Source organism: Anguilla rostrata, chromosome 4, assembly GCF_018555375.3.
Source record: "Anguilla rostrata isolate EN2019 chromosome 4, ASM1855537v3, whole genome shotgun sequence".
Taxonomy (NCBI): domain Eukaryota; kingdom Metazoa; phylum Chordata; class Actinopteri; order Anguilliformes; family Anguillidae; genus Anguilla; species Anguilla rostrata.
The window spans coordinates 12,183,623-12,198,347 of NC_057936.1; the positions used below are offsets into that span (position 1 = coordinate 12,183,623).

Consider the following 14,725-nt stretch of genomic DNA (forward strand, 5'->3'; position numbering starts at 1 on the left):
CAGGAATTTTTTTCTTTACTGTCTGACCCCATGGTCCCCTCCCTCTTGCTCTGTGATAGTCTAGGTTGGACTCAGGTGGTACATTGTATTTGGGGATAAGACGTGTACTGTAGTTGCTTGTAAACTGCATCCTAGGGCTTAAGGGGAGCATCCTACTCTAGAGAAAGTAGTGAAAGCATTTAGTCTGGTTTTCAGCTTAGCTGTAGCCATTAATGGATGGAATTTTAAACAGAAGGTAAGTACACCATGGACCATGGAGGAGGCTCTGCTCCACAAAAGAGTAATCTTTTAAACTACATTCGTCTAAAGGAAAAGAGCAAACCCATAACTCATTTCCCAGCAATAAATTAAATTCCAAATGGCATCCTTTGAGTCAGAAAGAGGAGTAGAGGCAGCACTGGGTTAATTCAAAGGGGTTTGCCTCAGAGAGAAAGGCACCTCTGGTGTTTCCAAATACCCAAAATACAGGTGCTGTTCTTCCTTTCTTGTTTGCTAAGAGATGCTAAGAGCTTGTATGACTTCAAATCTAATAATACGTGTGATGTTGTGTGAGTTCCCTAACATACTATATTATGTAAAGTTATATAGTCATTTTAGGAGATAACATGAAAAGATAGCTAGTGAAATACCAGGACAAAGTGGATAATCTTTAACACAAATGTTTTCTCGAATATCTAAAATAATTCACTGTCAGTTTAATACATTTTAATAAATAAGTACTGTTATGTATAAATATAGACAAATATACAGAAGTGCACAAACATACTAACCCAACTAAATTATTATTGTTGTTTTTATTATTATTATTATTATTATTATTGTTGTTGTTATTATCTTTTTTACCTGTATTAAGCCAGATAAGTGAATTGATACATCGGTTCTATTTTACAGTGATGGTCTTGGGTATCAAAGCAGATAGCGGTGCAAGAGATTGGGCAGCCAATCATATGTACAGGGTGATTAGGTGGCCAGGTGCAGACAGCCAATCTTTTAGAACCCCTACGCCTACAAAAACGTGCCATGGGCTCTTCAATGACCACAGTGATTCGGGTCTTCGCTTTAACAATCTTCTTTACGGCTCAGCTGTACTCAGGAAATCTAAGGCTACAGTAAACAACCCTGACCACCCTCTCCATTCTGACTTTGAGATTCTTCCTTCTGGACATTGTTTTAAAACATTAGCTAAATGTAACCTGTGCAAAAGGTCATTTGTCCCTAATGCAATTATCCGACTCAATAGGACACGATGATTATGTTGGGATGGTTTATATTTTTCTCAGCAGCCATATTTTATATAATGTCATGTGAAATCTGTTTTGGTGATATTCAATCTATTTTAAATGCTCTTGAGATGAGGCCTTGTTTGGGCAATACATTTCTATTCTATTCTATTCAATAGGAGGGACAGGTTAAGAATCATAACAATAAAAAGATTTGCAATTAAATGGGCAATGTGTTTCCCATTTAACAATTTTTTATTCTCAATGTGTTTTGCTTTACACTGATTGAGTAGGGTACTGAAAATAGTAAGGTTGGAAGGCTAACGTTTGTTCTTCTGTGCTCAGACTATATTACCGATGACAGGAAATATAGATCTATGAAATATTATGAATCTATGAATTGTTTATGCTGAAGTAATTCCATGAAAATTCCAATATGTAAGAATTATTTCCTATATTACCACCATTTCAAATAAATTCACAGAAATATTGCCATCAAGTTGTATTTCCCAGCTTTCAAAACCATTTCTCCTCTTACACTCTGACAACACATAGATCCATCCCCTTTAATTAGCCCATATTCCCATATGCATGGCTTTGTTTTGTTCGTTCTGGAAGTAAAACACAGAGACAGCATGACAGAGCCCCTCACAAAGGGACACGTTTACCAGGATTGTTCTTAATACCCACCCCAACAGTCAGAGGTTCAGACTGTGAGGAGATGTCTTCCTTAATGTACATCAACGCACCAGATCCTACCAGTTCTAGCTTTACCCACAACCTCTTCAAAACAGCGACGGCATACAATCACAGTAGCAGTACTTTACAGTATATTGTTTCCAGTTTGTCCTCTCACAGTGCTCAGTATGACGTCTAAAGCTCTGCTGGAAAGGCTATGATCCCTGGCAGAGAACAACTCATTAGCACTGTCGGGCTCACTCTGAAGATGCTGGAGGTGAGCTTCCCCAGTGACAGAGCGGCCGGCCTGGGGGGTCATCACGCGAGCAGGGCAAAAGACCGCCGCGCCTCATTTCCATATTAGGTCGCCGCAGGGTCGCGGGGCAGGTTGAGCTGGACGGCCTCGCCGGCCGGGGAGGCGGAGTAGCAGGCGGACGCCGGGCCGTTGGTCTCCATGGTGAAGAGCTTGCAGGCGCGGGAGGCGGCCTCGTACGAGGGGCTGGACCTGCGCGAGGAGCCGGGCGAGTTGGTGGGGCTCAGCTGGACGGCGGTGGTGTCCTGCAGGGTGTGCTCGCTGGTCTCGATCTCGAAGGCCACGCCCCCGGTGCGGATCAGGCCCAGGTTGCCGCCCCCCTTGGCCTTGCGCGAGCCCTGGGCGGGGGGCCGGCGGCTGCACACGCAGCAGGCCCCGAAGAAGGTGAAGGCCACCAGGAGGAGGACGGGCCCGATGACGATGGGCGGGTTGCTCTTGGGCAGGAAGGAGCCGAAGGCGAAGGCGCCCACCAGGGTGATGTTGATGCCCGCCAGCATGATGCAGAGGCCGCAGGCGCAGCACAGGGCCGGGGAGGGCAGGCCCTGCGGGCGCGTCTTCTTCTTCTTGGGCGCCTTCTTAGGCACAGACGTGCTGGAGCTCTTGTCTGTGAACATCATCTGCTCACCACTGCAGTCTTCTACACCTCAGTCAGGACCACATGTGCTGCCTCACCGTGGGACCGCACCTGTGACAGGAACAGAGAGATCACCAGTGTCATAGGTCACCATCCCTGAAGAACCTGCTTCACCAAGTTAAACGGGACCATTGGAGAAGTTATTCTAGCACTACGTCTTGAGGGTTCTGAGAGTTTTTGTGACGCTAGCTAAAAGGGGTGAATGAAACAAGGCCCAGTCCAACCAGTTGCTAAATGGCACCCGTTAAAAATAATCAAGATGAAATGAAGTTTGAAACACATTGGACACAGCTGTTTCCAAACACCAGGGTTCACTGTTCACGCTTGCATTTCAGCATTAAGAATTTTTTGAAGAGGGCTTCTGTAACAAGTTTCACGTATAAAAACAAACAGTTGCATCGCAGCGTGCAAAGCCTATGGGAGAACATGGTATTTACTTGGCATTAGGCTCTTCAGAAGCACACATCTAGCCCAATATTTTGATATGTGATTAGTTTTGTGCTAAACTCACTGTGCAAGAGGCTGGTAGGGTTCTCATTCTGCGGAGTCGATTGCTTTTTATAAAACATGTCAAGACACCTGGGTGTGAATCACAGCTCAGGTGCAATTTGCTCAAATTGTAGGATCTGGGCTGACTGGCAAAGTGAGCTTGTGAAATTTCCTTCTTGTGTCCCTGTCAGCCCTGGAGCAGCCCCATAATAAAGTCCAGCGAGCAAACAGCATTTTATTTTTCTAAGTTAAAAGAAGTTAACACAACCTCTGCAGGGAACTTCTGTAAATTTCAATGCACAATTAGCTTCTGCACATGCAACATTTGCCATTTTCTAAACCGTTAAATTTAGGGAAAAAATCGTAGTTGTGCATTAAAATCTGTAGAAATGCGTCACATTTAGGTTGGTACCCTGCAGTGATTCCACAAGACAATGTAATTTGACCAGGGGCACCCAAACTTTTTCCCACCACTGTACTTATTGCATATTAGGAAGCCATCACCGAGAGGTATTTAAATCACCGCGGGCCCATGTCAGAGATCACCGAAGAAAACTGCAGCAGCGGGCGAAGGCATACAGGCGGCGTGGCCCTGTAAGTACCGCCAGTGAAAGGAAAGGAGAATTTCAATAGGGGGGGGGGGATGATTGATGCGTTTTCCTCCATCTCCCGCAGGCAGGCAGAGAGCCACCAAGGCCATTGTGCGCCTCTCTTATCAACCTGAATGACGCCTCTCAGGAAAGGAAGGGGCCCGGGAAGGGGGGGGGGGGGGGGGGAGGGCAGCGCGTGGCCTCCGGCATGGACAGGGGTGTCCGGGGATAAACGGAGCGTTTTTTCGGGGGGGGGGGACGGGGACGGGGACGTGATCCATCATCTGAAATCTCAGCGCCGATCACATGCCTCCTTTTATTCGCTCTGCTCCGTAGCGGCGTGCTCCTTCGAATAATGGGTCTAGCAGTCGCTGAGCATCTTTTTTTTAAAGCGACAAGGTGCAAAGTACTCAGAAACATGGGCCGCAGAGCCTAATGCTCCTCCAGACGCTAGGCTTGGGCGCAGCGGAGAGCTTCAGCAAACCCTTAGATGACTTATTAGGCTGTTTGAATATTTATTTTTGTGAAAAGGAAGACACGCTCAGAGTCAACATTCTGCACATTATGTCACCCGATGATTGCATTTGGCTGGACTAGATTTGGAATCCCACAATACACACCGTATTATACAGCTCAATCTTTGAGAGATTATATCTGTACCTGTTGAAAGAGCAGACCAAACACCTGTGTAAAATTTCTGTTTAAAGATTCTGCTAACATTTACCTTCAGGCACACATACAATGCCTAATGACTGTATTATAACACCTCATGATGCATTTGTAACATAATTTAATTGTTGCTACATCCAGTTAATACTGACTTATAGGTCATTTCTAGCCTTTAAAATATATATCATTACTATGACAGATTATAAGACCAAAAGTTATAGTTGTGCTTCTTTTCAAATAGGATGATACAGGTGGTCTAATGCAATATAACGGATTACTTTCTTTAATATCAAAAGATTGAGGCATTCCTGGAGAATAGAGCTGCATATCATGAACAACTCTGAAAACCAAAAGGAAAACATTAAAAAGAGAATTTTGCACAGCAGTAAATCTTTAACATTCCACACGTATTTTAAATAAGACGATTTGTCTCAGTAACACGCATCCTTACATTTAAGGTACCCTACATTCAAAGTGTGGCAAAAATGGTAAACAATCAACCACAAATTAGTCAGTTCATGATATCACATGTGTAGATGTGGGTAGACTACAAAAATCAGAGCTCACACACAGCACATGGAGCAGATCTTCCCAATTGAGGAGGGGTAGTGCGGGGTAATGTAACAAATGCCTTTATATTTATTTGTATTTTAAATATTAGGTCCTATAGTAAATTGTGTAGTACTTTATGTTATTCTGCATTATATAACCATTTCTAAATGGCTTGTATGATGCTCTACAACCTACTGTGACAAAAGGCATCATAAATACATGTATGTTATGGATGTTAAATGGATTATATAATGAGTAACATATTTGAAAATAAGCAGGGAATAATATCGGTCCTATAATCAATCGTAGCAATAAGTTGGCAACATTTACAATTCATTACAAGCGCATCACGGCACAAATGCAGCAAGGCACTATGAACACAGTGATAAGGTATTACAAGTGTGTGCATTAAAATGCTATCCATTCTTCTCATATGCTGTTTCTTGTCCTCTGAATGTTTCCCATCAAAAAGACTGACCTGTACATATCTATAGTAAAATGTAATCAAATGCCCATCAACTGTGTATGTATTTTCCAAATATATGGCTAGTGCTGGACTAAAACTAAGATCACTCCAAGCTTCATTTAACACAAGCTCTCTATTCAGCTAGGCAACCCTGGGATATGTTGCCTATTGCATAGCTACAACTGATCATCATAATTATATTGATCCCATGCAATCAATATAAATAAAATCACAGATAGAGGAGAAGAGGCTTTTCTTTGGTGAAGGTTACTCATCTCCTTGCTTTGATCACATTTACAATCTCCTTCTACCACCCTGGCGATGACAAGTGTGTGATAAATGCACTGATTTTGCTGAAGTGTCATCGGTCAAAAACCCTCCATCTTTCATTTCATTCTCATTACAGTCATTCTGTTGACACTTTGTGTGCTAAAGAGGTTGCACAACAGCTGCTGGGCAGTCATTTTGGCTCAGGTCTAAGCCAGTGATTCCCAAACTCAGCCCTGGGGGCCCCTGTGTACGCTGGTTTTCGTTCCATCCAACCACAACTGCGATCCCAGAATTTTAACAAGCTGTTTATTTTTCTTAAATAAGAATAAAAGGCCCGTATCCACATTGTGCTTATTATGTTATATTGCAAATGATTACATGAAAGGGTAAAAAGTGTTATCTGATCAAATTAAACACTGATGTGAATCAATAGGCTCCTAACTGGTGAAATTGTGGACACTATAACTAGTCATTTGGCAGATAATCAAGAATTTAAATATAATGCAAAATATAACAAGCCAAAAATGCACTGTTATAAAGTTTAAGGGAAAATGATAAAATGTGTTCATCAACCTTAACTGAGCAAGAGATTGGCTGCAACAAAAACCAGCATACTGTACACATGGGTCCCCAGGACCGAGTTTGAGCACCACTGAAAGCCCTTAATAAAGCACTTGTACCATCAACAATGCACAGCACAGACCATCACTTCACAGTTTTTTTTTTATTTGTTTTTGTTTTTTGCGACTGATGACTATTATACAGAAACAAGGAATAAGCGCAGAGCAGGTCACATATGCAAATGTGCACCTCTCAGCACTCGTGCTCTCTGAATGTCATTAGACAGATAAAACTATTGAGTGGAACTAGATCACAAAATACAGGGCTTTTGCATACCCTACTGTATTAAATCCAACACATGAAAGTTTAACATTTCTGTGCTAAAGCTAGGTTCTCTGCCCTATAAAATGGTTAAATCCGTAAATGTTTCCCATAATATACCTGTAATTCCCAGCTGGCCTTCTAGCTTGTTGGTTGTGAGTGGTATAAAGGTGTCCCAGTGGGAAATGGTTAAGTGCAATTCAAGATTGAAATCGAAAATTACGCACACATCTCCAATAGCATCATGGGTTAGCTGCATCATCTGCAATATATTGCCAGAGGATCATCAGCTGTTAACTTCATTTAGACACAATTCCCATTCATGCATCGCCAATAGCCTTCATAAACCACACTAAAGCTTCCAAACTTCTAAAATTCTACCACATCCTGCCGATAATCTTACAGTTGCAATCCTCTAAAACTGCAGCAGCTGTTTCCCCAGCAATTCGGGAATCTTAAGGAAACCTACTGCACCTTTAATGCCTTTGTGTTAGGCTACTGCATTGTAGATGGATTTATTCCTTCCAAAGAGGAAACTTGTGGTGGGTATCTCACATGTTCGTTATAGTTTAGGTTCTACCTTCTATATGGTTTAATTTTGAAAGAGGTTGTTAAGTTTTACTCGTTTTCCTATTATTTTACTTGAAAAACAATTTTGCTTTTAATGCACTTCAAACGGCTAAACACACGAACGGTGTTCAGAAATAATTAATGTAGGGAAATAATATAAGGACTCTTACATTATTGAATATCACTAACATGTTCTAATTTCTATAAAATAACTGATAAAGCATATCAAGCTGCTAATAATACTCATTATCTCGATAGCTGTCGATCATTTCTTCATTCAAACGCATGTCATTCTTGCATCTCCAGAACAGAAAAAAGACTGTCTATCGTAAATGATCTAGCCAAATGGCCATGTCCTTTTTGTTTGCAATGAGGCTACAGTGAAATCGTTAAATTAACTTTAAAGTTAGTTTTCCAGAGCTAAATACACCATGATGCTTCTGTTAATATATATACCACTCATCGTAGCAACCAGATTGCTTGACATCTCTTGCATAACGACATCACGATGAGAAGCGACACCTAACAGTAGCCTATTGTAACCCAGTATCTCATAAACATACGTAAGGCTGTATGGACATTTCAATTGGCAAGCACTATTTATTGACAGTCACGTTTCCCTAACTGTCCTCTTGGCACAGGGAAAAAATGAGCGTGAATGGGTCGCATTCTCACCTCAAGCAGCTGCGCATTTCCCAATCGTCTGTTTGAGAGCAACAATAAAATTAAGTTCTGTACCAGCAAAATAGGTGCTGTGTGTGTTAGCCATGATCAAGCACATAAACCTTACCCTGGGATATTGCCTTTGCGTCGAGAAGCAGGTCCATCCCAGGAGTGACTTCTCAGGAACAACCAAATTTCTCATGTAAGAAGCACCATCAGTCGAATGCTCCAGTAAAATACACAGATCTTCCGAGTAAAATAATCAGTTCACAACCTAACGTTTTTTTTTTTTACAAAACTTTACACCAAATCCGTTGAGAAACGCAACATGATTTTCTACAAGATCTCGACCACCGCCGTTTGCTGTCAGAGTGAAAGATTTGGGTCTACGATGTAGACATTGTTCAACGACCCCTTTAAAAACGTGAAAAAAACTGTAATCTTCGAATTTCTGTTTTCTCCACTCCTTTTCATGCACATAATTTTACCTTGTCACTTCAAGTTCATTAATGCATTCTGAATGAATCAAAACACGAATAAATAATTGAATTTCTTTATCTTCACTCATTCGACTTGTCGCAGGATTATAACGAGATAATTAATGCAGATTTCCTCAAAGTCGTTTAACACATAGACCATTGTTCCTTAAGTGCACGGCTTTCGACCTCTTAAGAGAAATCTGGCGTGTTGTATTTAGAGGTAATTCAGCTGTGAAGACTTCTCCCTGTCTGCCTTCACACGCGCGCGCACACACACACACACGTCTTTTCTGTCCAGCAGTTCCGCGCACGAAGATAATCCACTGGAGGCGCCATCTCGTGTGATGGAGCAGAGGAATATTTCTCGGTTCTGAATATGTTTATGATCCCAGGCCATCCGCTCTCACAGGTAGCATATTTCGGAAAGGATTTTGCCTCTCTGGAAGACCTTGGAGAGGTACTTACAATTTGAATGTAGTATAACAGAAATTCCACAAATGCTGAACAGAGTGCCTAAAACGATTTGTTTTATTAGTAATGGATACATTGAATTAAAATATACATTTTATTGAATCAGTATTTTCATCAATACATTCCAAAATGCCTCAAATAGTTGAGGATTATAAGTGCCTAAAACAGGATTTCCAACTTAATCTAGTATTATTATCCTAGTAATAAATCTGTGACAGAAAGATACCCACTTTGTAAAGCAGTTTTTTTGTTTGTTTGTTGTTTTTTTCTAATGGAGGATGCTCATGTATGTGTAAAGTAGTGCCGAGCGAATAACTGACATAGTGTTTTTGGGTGTTTAAATAATTTCTCACCAATGCTGTTTGATTGTTTGAATTGTCTTAATTCGGTGGATAAACATGTTTTTCCTAAGTTCAGTGTGCCAGTTTTTTGTGGTTTAAATTGTAATTTTTGATAGGCAGCTACTCAGTTCACCCCAGAAATAAGCATCGCAATAACCAGAATGACCATAACATAACATAGCACATTGAAGCACAATGACGAGAACAGGCCATTCAGCCTAACAATGCTCGCCATTTTCCTACCACTAACGTTTACCTAGTGCTCGGTTTTCCTCCACTAAAGCACCCAGTCCATATTACTTTAATTTGCTTGCATCATCTGACATGCTTAAAATGAAAAAGTAGAGTCTTAGAGGAGGACTTCTTTATTTGCAAAAATATATCTAAACTAATGACAAATTCTGTCAGAATCATTACATACAGTAGCACAAGATCAAGAATTGATTTCCCTCTTGTAGGCTGCCTAACAAATGTGTCAAAAAATGGTCATTTATAACATCTAAAATTTCTTCCTCTCTTTATCTTTGTTCTGTCATCAATTCCAAATTATTAGCAGGGTAATTTAAGTCACCCATAATAATATTCTCACCTTCCTGACAAGCCTGTTTTATATTTCCAAAGAGAACTGTATTCACACTACTGTCTTAAAACATTTTTTCACTATTACAGATAGTCCTGACAGCTCCCATGTGGGCAGTCTGCACTGCCCTACTCTTTTTGCTCTCTAACCTCCCTGCCTCCCCAAGTACCTCGTTCAAATAATCCTGTTCTACCCTAAGGATATCCTGGTTCAGTGCAGCAGTACCCCTCTGGTTCAGGTGCAGCCTGTCACTCTTGTACAGGTCACCTCTGTCCCAAAAGGAGTCCCAGTGCCCTATGAACGTGTAGAAGCGATGCTTCTATCTGCTTGCATGTGATACCGGTAGAATTCCATAAAATAGTACCGTGGAGGTTCTGTGCCTAATCTTTCCCACTAACTCAACAAATTTGTCCTGCATTGTGCCTACAGACACACAAGTTCCGTGAAACACACAGGACCTGGTAGGCTACTCACACAAGTGCTAGGGTTGGCAGACATCCATTTTCAACTGCAAAGTATGGTTTTCAAATTATTTCTACATATCCGGTTTGTGGTCCAGAGTAATTGATGGGAGAAATGTACTGGTAGCTTCTTGTGAATTTGCGTGTGAATGAGTCCCTGATCCAACGACGGTTCCAAGGGACGCTGCACTGTTCTCATCTGTGCCCCCTTCCTGTAGCAGTACGGTACAGTACAGAAAAGGAGATCAATGAATGAGGACCTGGCATATACTGTATGAGAATGTTCAGTGCTGAACAGTCTTCCATGGATGTCACTGACCACTCTAGGGGCCTACAATTCTCAAGCACGGGAGGGTACTGATGCCTGGTTTCCTTCTGTCAGAGGAACAGTGAATAGCTCTTCCCCACACATGTATGTTGCTGTCTGTGGGTGTGTGCCTGTTTTGTGCATGTGGATCAGGGGAAAAAGTACAGTCCACAAAATGGTAATTGAGAAATGTGCTATTATTTTGTCATTTTGCCATAATGCCCTTGTGTAGTCAATGACTCAGTTTGAAAGAGTGAGCAGATCCCAGTGAGAAAAAGCCAGGCTCTTGAAGACATCTAAAGGGATAGAAATCTGGGCTGTGAAGCCAGGTTATCACCTGAATACCTTGACGACACCTTGAATACCTTTCACCACAAAAAAGTCGACTGTGATGTTATGACTTACAAATGTTAAGACATGATTCCTCACTGAGGGAGTAAATAAGATAAGATAGATGTCAGGGAATGATACAGTTGGATCATTAATTTGTCTGCTCTGTAACTGCAAGCTCATTCAATTAAGCTAATTCAGCCACCTTCAGCTTTACTTTTGGTATATTTTGACAGAAGGATAATCTGACTTTGGTGTTACTGTTTTTTTTTTGTGTGTGCCACCTCTGTCTTTACCTGGTAAACCAGCTATCAAGGAGCTTGTTATCTTGTCATGGGGGGACTGATACTTCATCCACAATCTGCATCACAGGTGATGTACAAACTGCAGTGAGGGTCATAGTGTCTGCCGATTTTCACGGTGTTCTCGGCACCGGTGGTTCATTTAAGTCATTGATGGAAAAAAATAAATTTTAAAAATCCATACATCTTGTTCACGAGGCTTAATTGGCAGCTGATTGAAAGGAAGACAGAAAAAGCAACAGATACTTCAGCCCCCTGGGAATTTAGTTTGTCACCCCTTATACCATATTAAGGTAAAGGCCTGAAGCATGCACTAATATAGATGTGTTTTTATTAAAGTTTTCACATCCATGAAGTAAAGAACTGGCTATGCCTTTTTTTGCTGTTCTCAGTCAAATGTTGGCATGCCAAGTCCTCAAAGCAAGGTTGAATGAAATAAAGAGGTCATACTTTGTTCCCTTTCATTCTTGATGAGGTGGCAGTGCTAAAGTGATGAAGTGCCTTTACACTGTACTGCTAAGCGAGGCCACCAATGTTTGCTTTCTTTGCTGAGTCCTGGTGTTGCCATGGTTATTCCCAAGTAATACCAAAATCCCTTCACTGTTGAATGGAGCTCATCTTTCAAAAGAGTTGGCTTAGCTTTTCTCATAGTCTCTTGCTCTCCAGTGTTCCTGTTTCAGTTTTTTTACTGGACAATTGAATCAAATTTTCCAGAGTTTAAAATAAATCTGAAGAAATTATTTTGTAATAATTCCTTCAGTTCTCAAAGGGCTATTGCCACCAGCCTCGACTTGCCTACAAACATCATTTGAGGAAACAATGACTGTTCTCATGTCATAATATCCAGGATTTTAAGAGTTAAATTTATGTTTTAGCTTTGCATGCACAAAATGGTTTATGTATATAACATGTACAGTATATAGCAGGAGACTCGTGCATTAAGTAAGAGGTATTCCTGTGGAAATCAAAATAAATATCTTGGACTTGGACTTGTGTTTAATATATCTATATATTATATATCAAGTCTAGAGTTAGTGATAGAAGCATCTGCCTACTTCAGTGCTTACAAAGCACTCCTCATCTGAAATTAGCTGTCAGTTTGCTTTTCCATAAGAGAAGCATTCACACAAGAGGCCACTTTCCAAGATGTTTTATTTTGGGGTGAACTATCACTTTAAAGGGGAACTTAACTTAACCCTAATTTGAAGTTACCTAGTTTCATTATTGGAAGGCAAAAAATATATTATTTTTCGAAGTTGTGGTTGTCTATATATCCTACTTGCCATGCCCTGCCCTACCTCAGAAAAATGATTATATGTCTCTTTAATGCCTCACCACTACATAGCCCACCATTTTTACACTCTTTTTAGTTTTGTTAGACATGGATTGTACTTTGTACTCATCAAAATCATTCATTACATCACATCCATTCTTCTGGAAACTCATGAAATTAACTACTTGAGGGTAGCGATATTTCTCTGCCAATGTTTTGCAACGCACAAGCTGGCTATGACAAGTATAGCAGCTTGTCCGCTTTCCTATGCCTGTGAGTGTGTGTGTGCGTGGGGGGGGGGGGTGGGGTGTGACTGTGTCTGAACATAAAAATCTGCTGAAATAAAAATAGCCCACGAGTTCGTGCTCTGTGGAATGCACTTTGCTTTTTGGGAATTATTGTCTCTTGAGAGCCACTGCTTCTTGTAGAGAGGCAGATATTTCTAAAATGGGATGATTTCTAGAAGTTCAGAATATTGACATTACTGGGCATTATTAGCGATGGACAGACCAATTTACCATAAGAAAAGTATTGTAGGGCCTTTGAGACTCATTTTATTGTGAAGTAACATAAAACTGATTTGTCCTGTTTATATTTCTTCAGACTAATGGCAGTTGATCTAAGGACCTCCTTTGTAAAAGCACATCTCCCACTGAAATAGGTCAGAGTTCACAGGCAGTGTGTGACTGGAATAATTACTCTTCCTCAAAGCAAAATTAAAGTCCAAATTCCAATTCCAGGTCAGCTCACCCAAACCTGTAAGCATCTTTTGCTGACCGTTCAAGTCAAATCATCCTCACACTAAACATGCTTCGCCCAAATCACCTATGTTGGGTCTGACACTGCTTAAGTTTGTTACAACCTTTCCTATCATTGTCTACATGCTTATGAAGGGTGCTGTAGCCATGGGCAAATAGGTTAGTAGATTTTAAGAACCAGCTGCCAATAGACCTATTCTACCCACCCATAAATTACAGTAAATGCAGACCTACTCTCATCATTGCTAGAGGAGGATGCTCATTCCCTGTTTCTATGGACTCACTTTATCAATAGAGGCAAAACTGGGTCCCTGTTGTATGGAGACTATCCCGGTCTGTGAAGAGAGAGGTGGTGGTTACTACTCCAGTGAGGGCACTGTCACTGTTTTGTCCTCATGTGCTCCCCATTTGCGCTCTGGTAATGTTCCGCTGGTTCAAAATTACACTAATGAAAGGAGAAGAGCGTGCACATTTTGCAGGGCAAGTAAGACGCATGGGAACCACAAATGACAAAATAATAATTCCCTCAGAGACTGGATATGGAGAGAGGACTTCAATGTACACACGATTCAGTCACAATAAGGCTACAAATTGTTCACCCTTTCAGTGTGTTATGTGTTTATGTCGGTGCATGCTTGGACTGTGGGTGCGGGTGGGAGGGGAGGGAGTCCATACATACAGTAGCAGAGACATACTTAATAGCTATAAAACTGACAATGCATTCCTTTTTCTTCTTTTTTCCACAGTGGCTCTATACTAGCAGTCTTTTATGTTTGTGAACTACATTATCTATTGAATATAAACATTGCAAAAAAAGATTAATTATATTAATTCAACCTTCAACCTTAGAAAGTACTACCATGGATACAAATTAGATAATACTCAAGTTTTCACATGTTGACTATAAACAAACTGGGGGGAAAAATACCATTTTACGTTCAAAGGAATAGATTTTCTCTGCCAATTAATTGTGGGTTTTAGAGTGTCAATTGCCTTATGTGTGCAGCCAGCCAAGAGAAACACCACATTAGACAGAAAGTGTCAATGGATCAGAATTAAATGATGTGCCTAATGCTGTAATCCTATATCTGTTTGTATTACATTTACAGATCCGCAGGGGGCTAAGCTGATATCAGTCTCTGTTCTCACAGTTGTTGCAGTTCTGTTCTCACTGATATTTCTTTGCGGCAGACTGAGAACAGACAGTCTAAATGGGACTATTGGGGTCCTGACACTTATTCTCTCCAGTAATAACTGATTTCCCAGACTTTAGTTTCCAATTTCTGTCATATTGGCAGAGCAGTCCATGATCATAACTCTATAATTTAATAGAGTGATTCCCTAAGCAGCTCCTGTCTAACTCCATTAGCGGGGTTCTTATAATCTTTATCATTTTATTGTGTGAGAGAGTTCTACTGATTTTGAGA

The 14,725-nt window shown here is 40.9% G+C and overlaps 1 protein-coding gene across 1 annotated transcript; it reads right to left on the reverse strand.

The window, feature by feature from the left end:
• Positions 1 to 534: 534 nt before the first annotated feature.
• On the reverse strand, positions 535 to 8,892 carry LOC135252510 (transmembrane protein 275-like). Its single transcript, XM_064330655.1, has 2 exons — positions 8,124 to 8,892; positions 535 to 2,896 (listed from the first exon to the last, which is right to left on the reverse strand). Exon 2 carries the CDS (start codon positions 2,826 to 2,828, stop codon positions 2,259 to 2,261), a length of 570 nt encoding a protein of 189 aa, XP_064186725.1. The 5' UTR covers positions 2,829 to 2,896; positions 8,124 to 8,892; the 3' UTR covers positions 535 to 2,258.
• Positions 8,893 to 14,725: the final 5,833 nt, after the last annotated feature.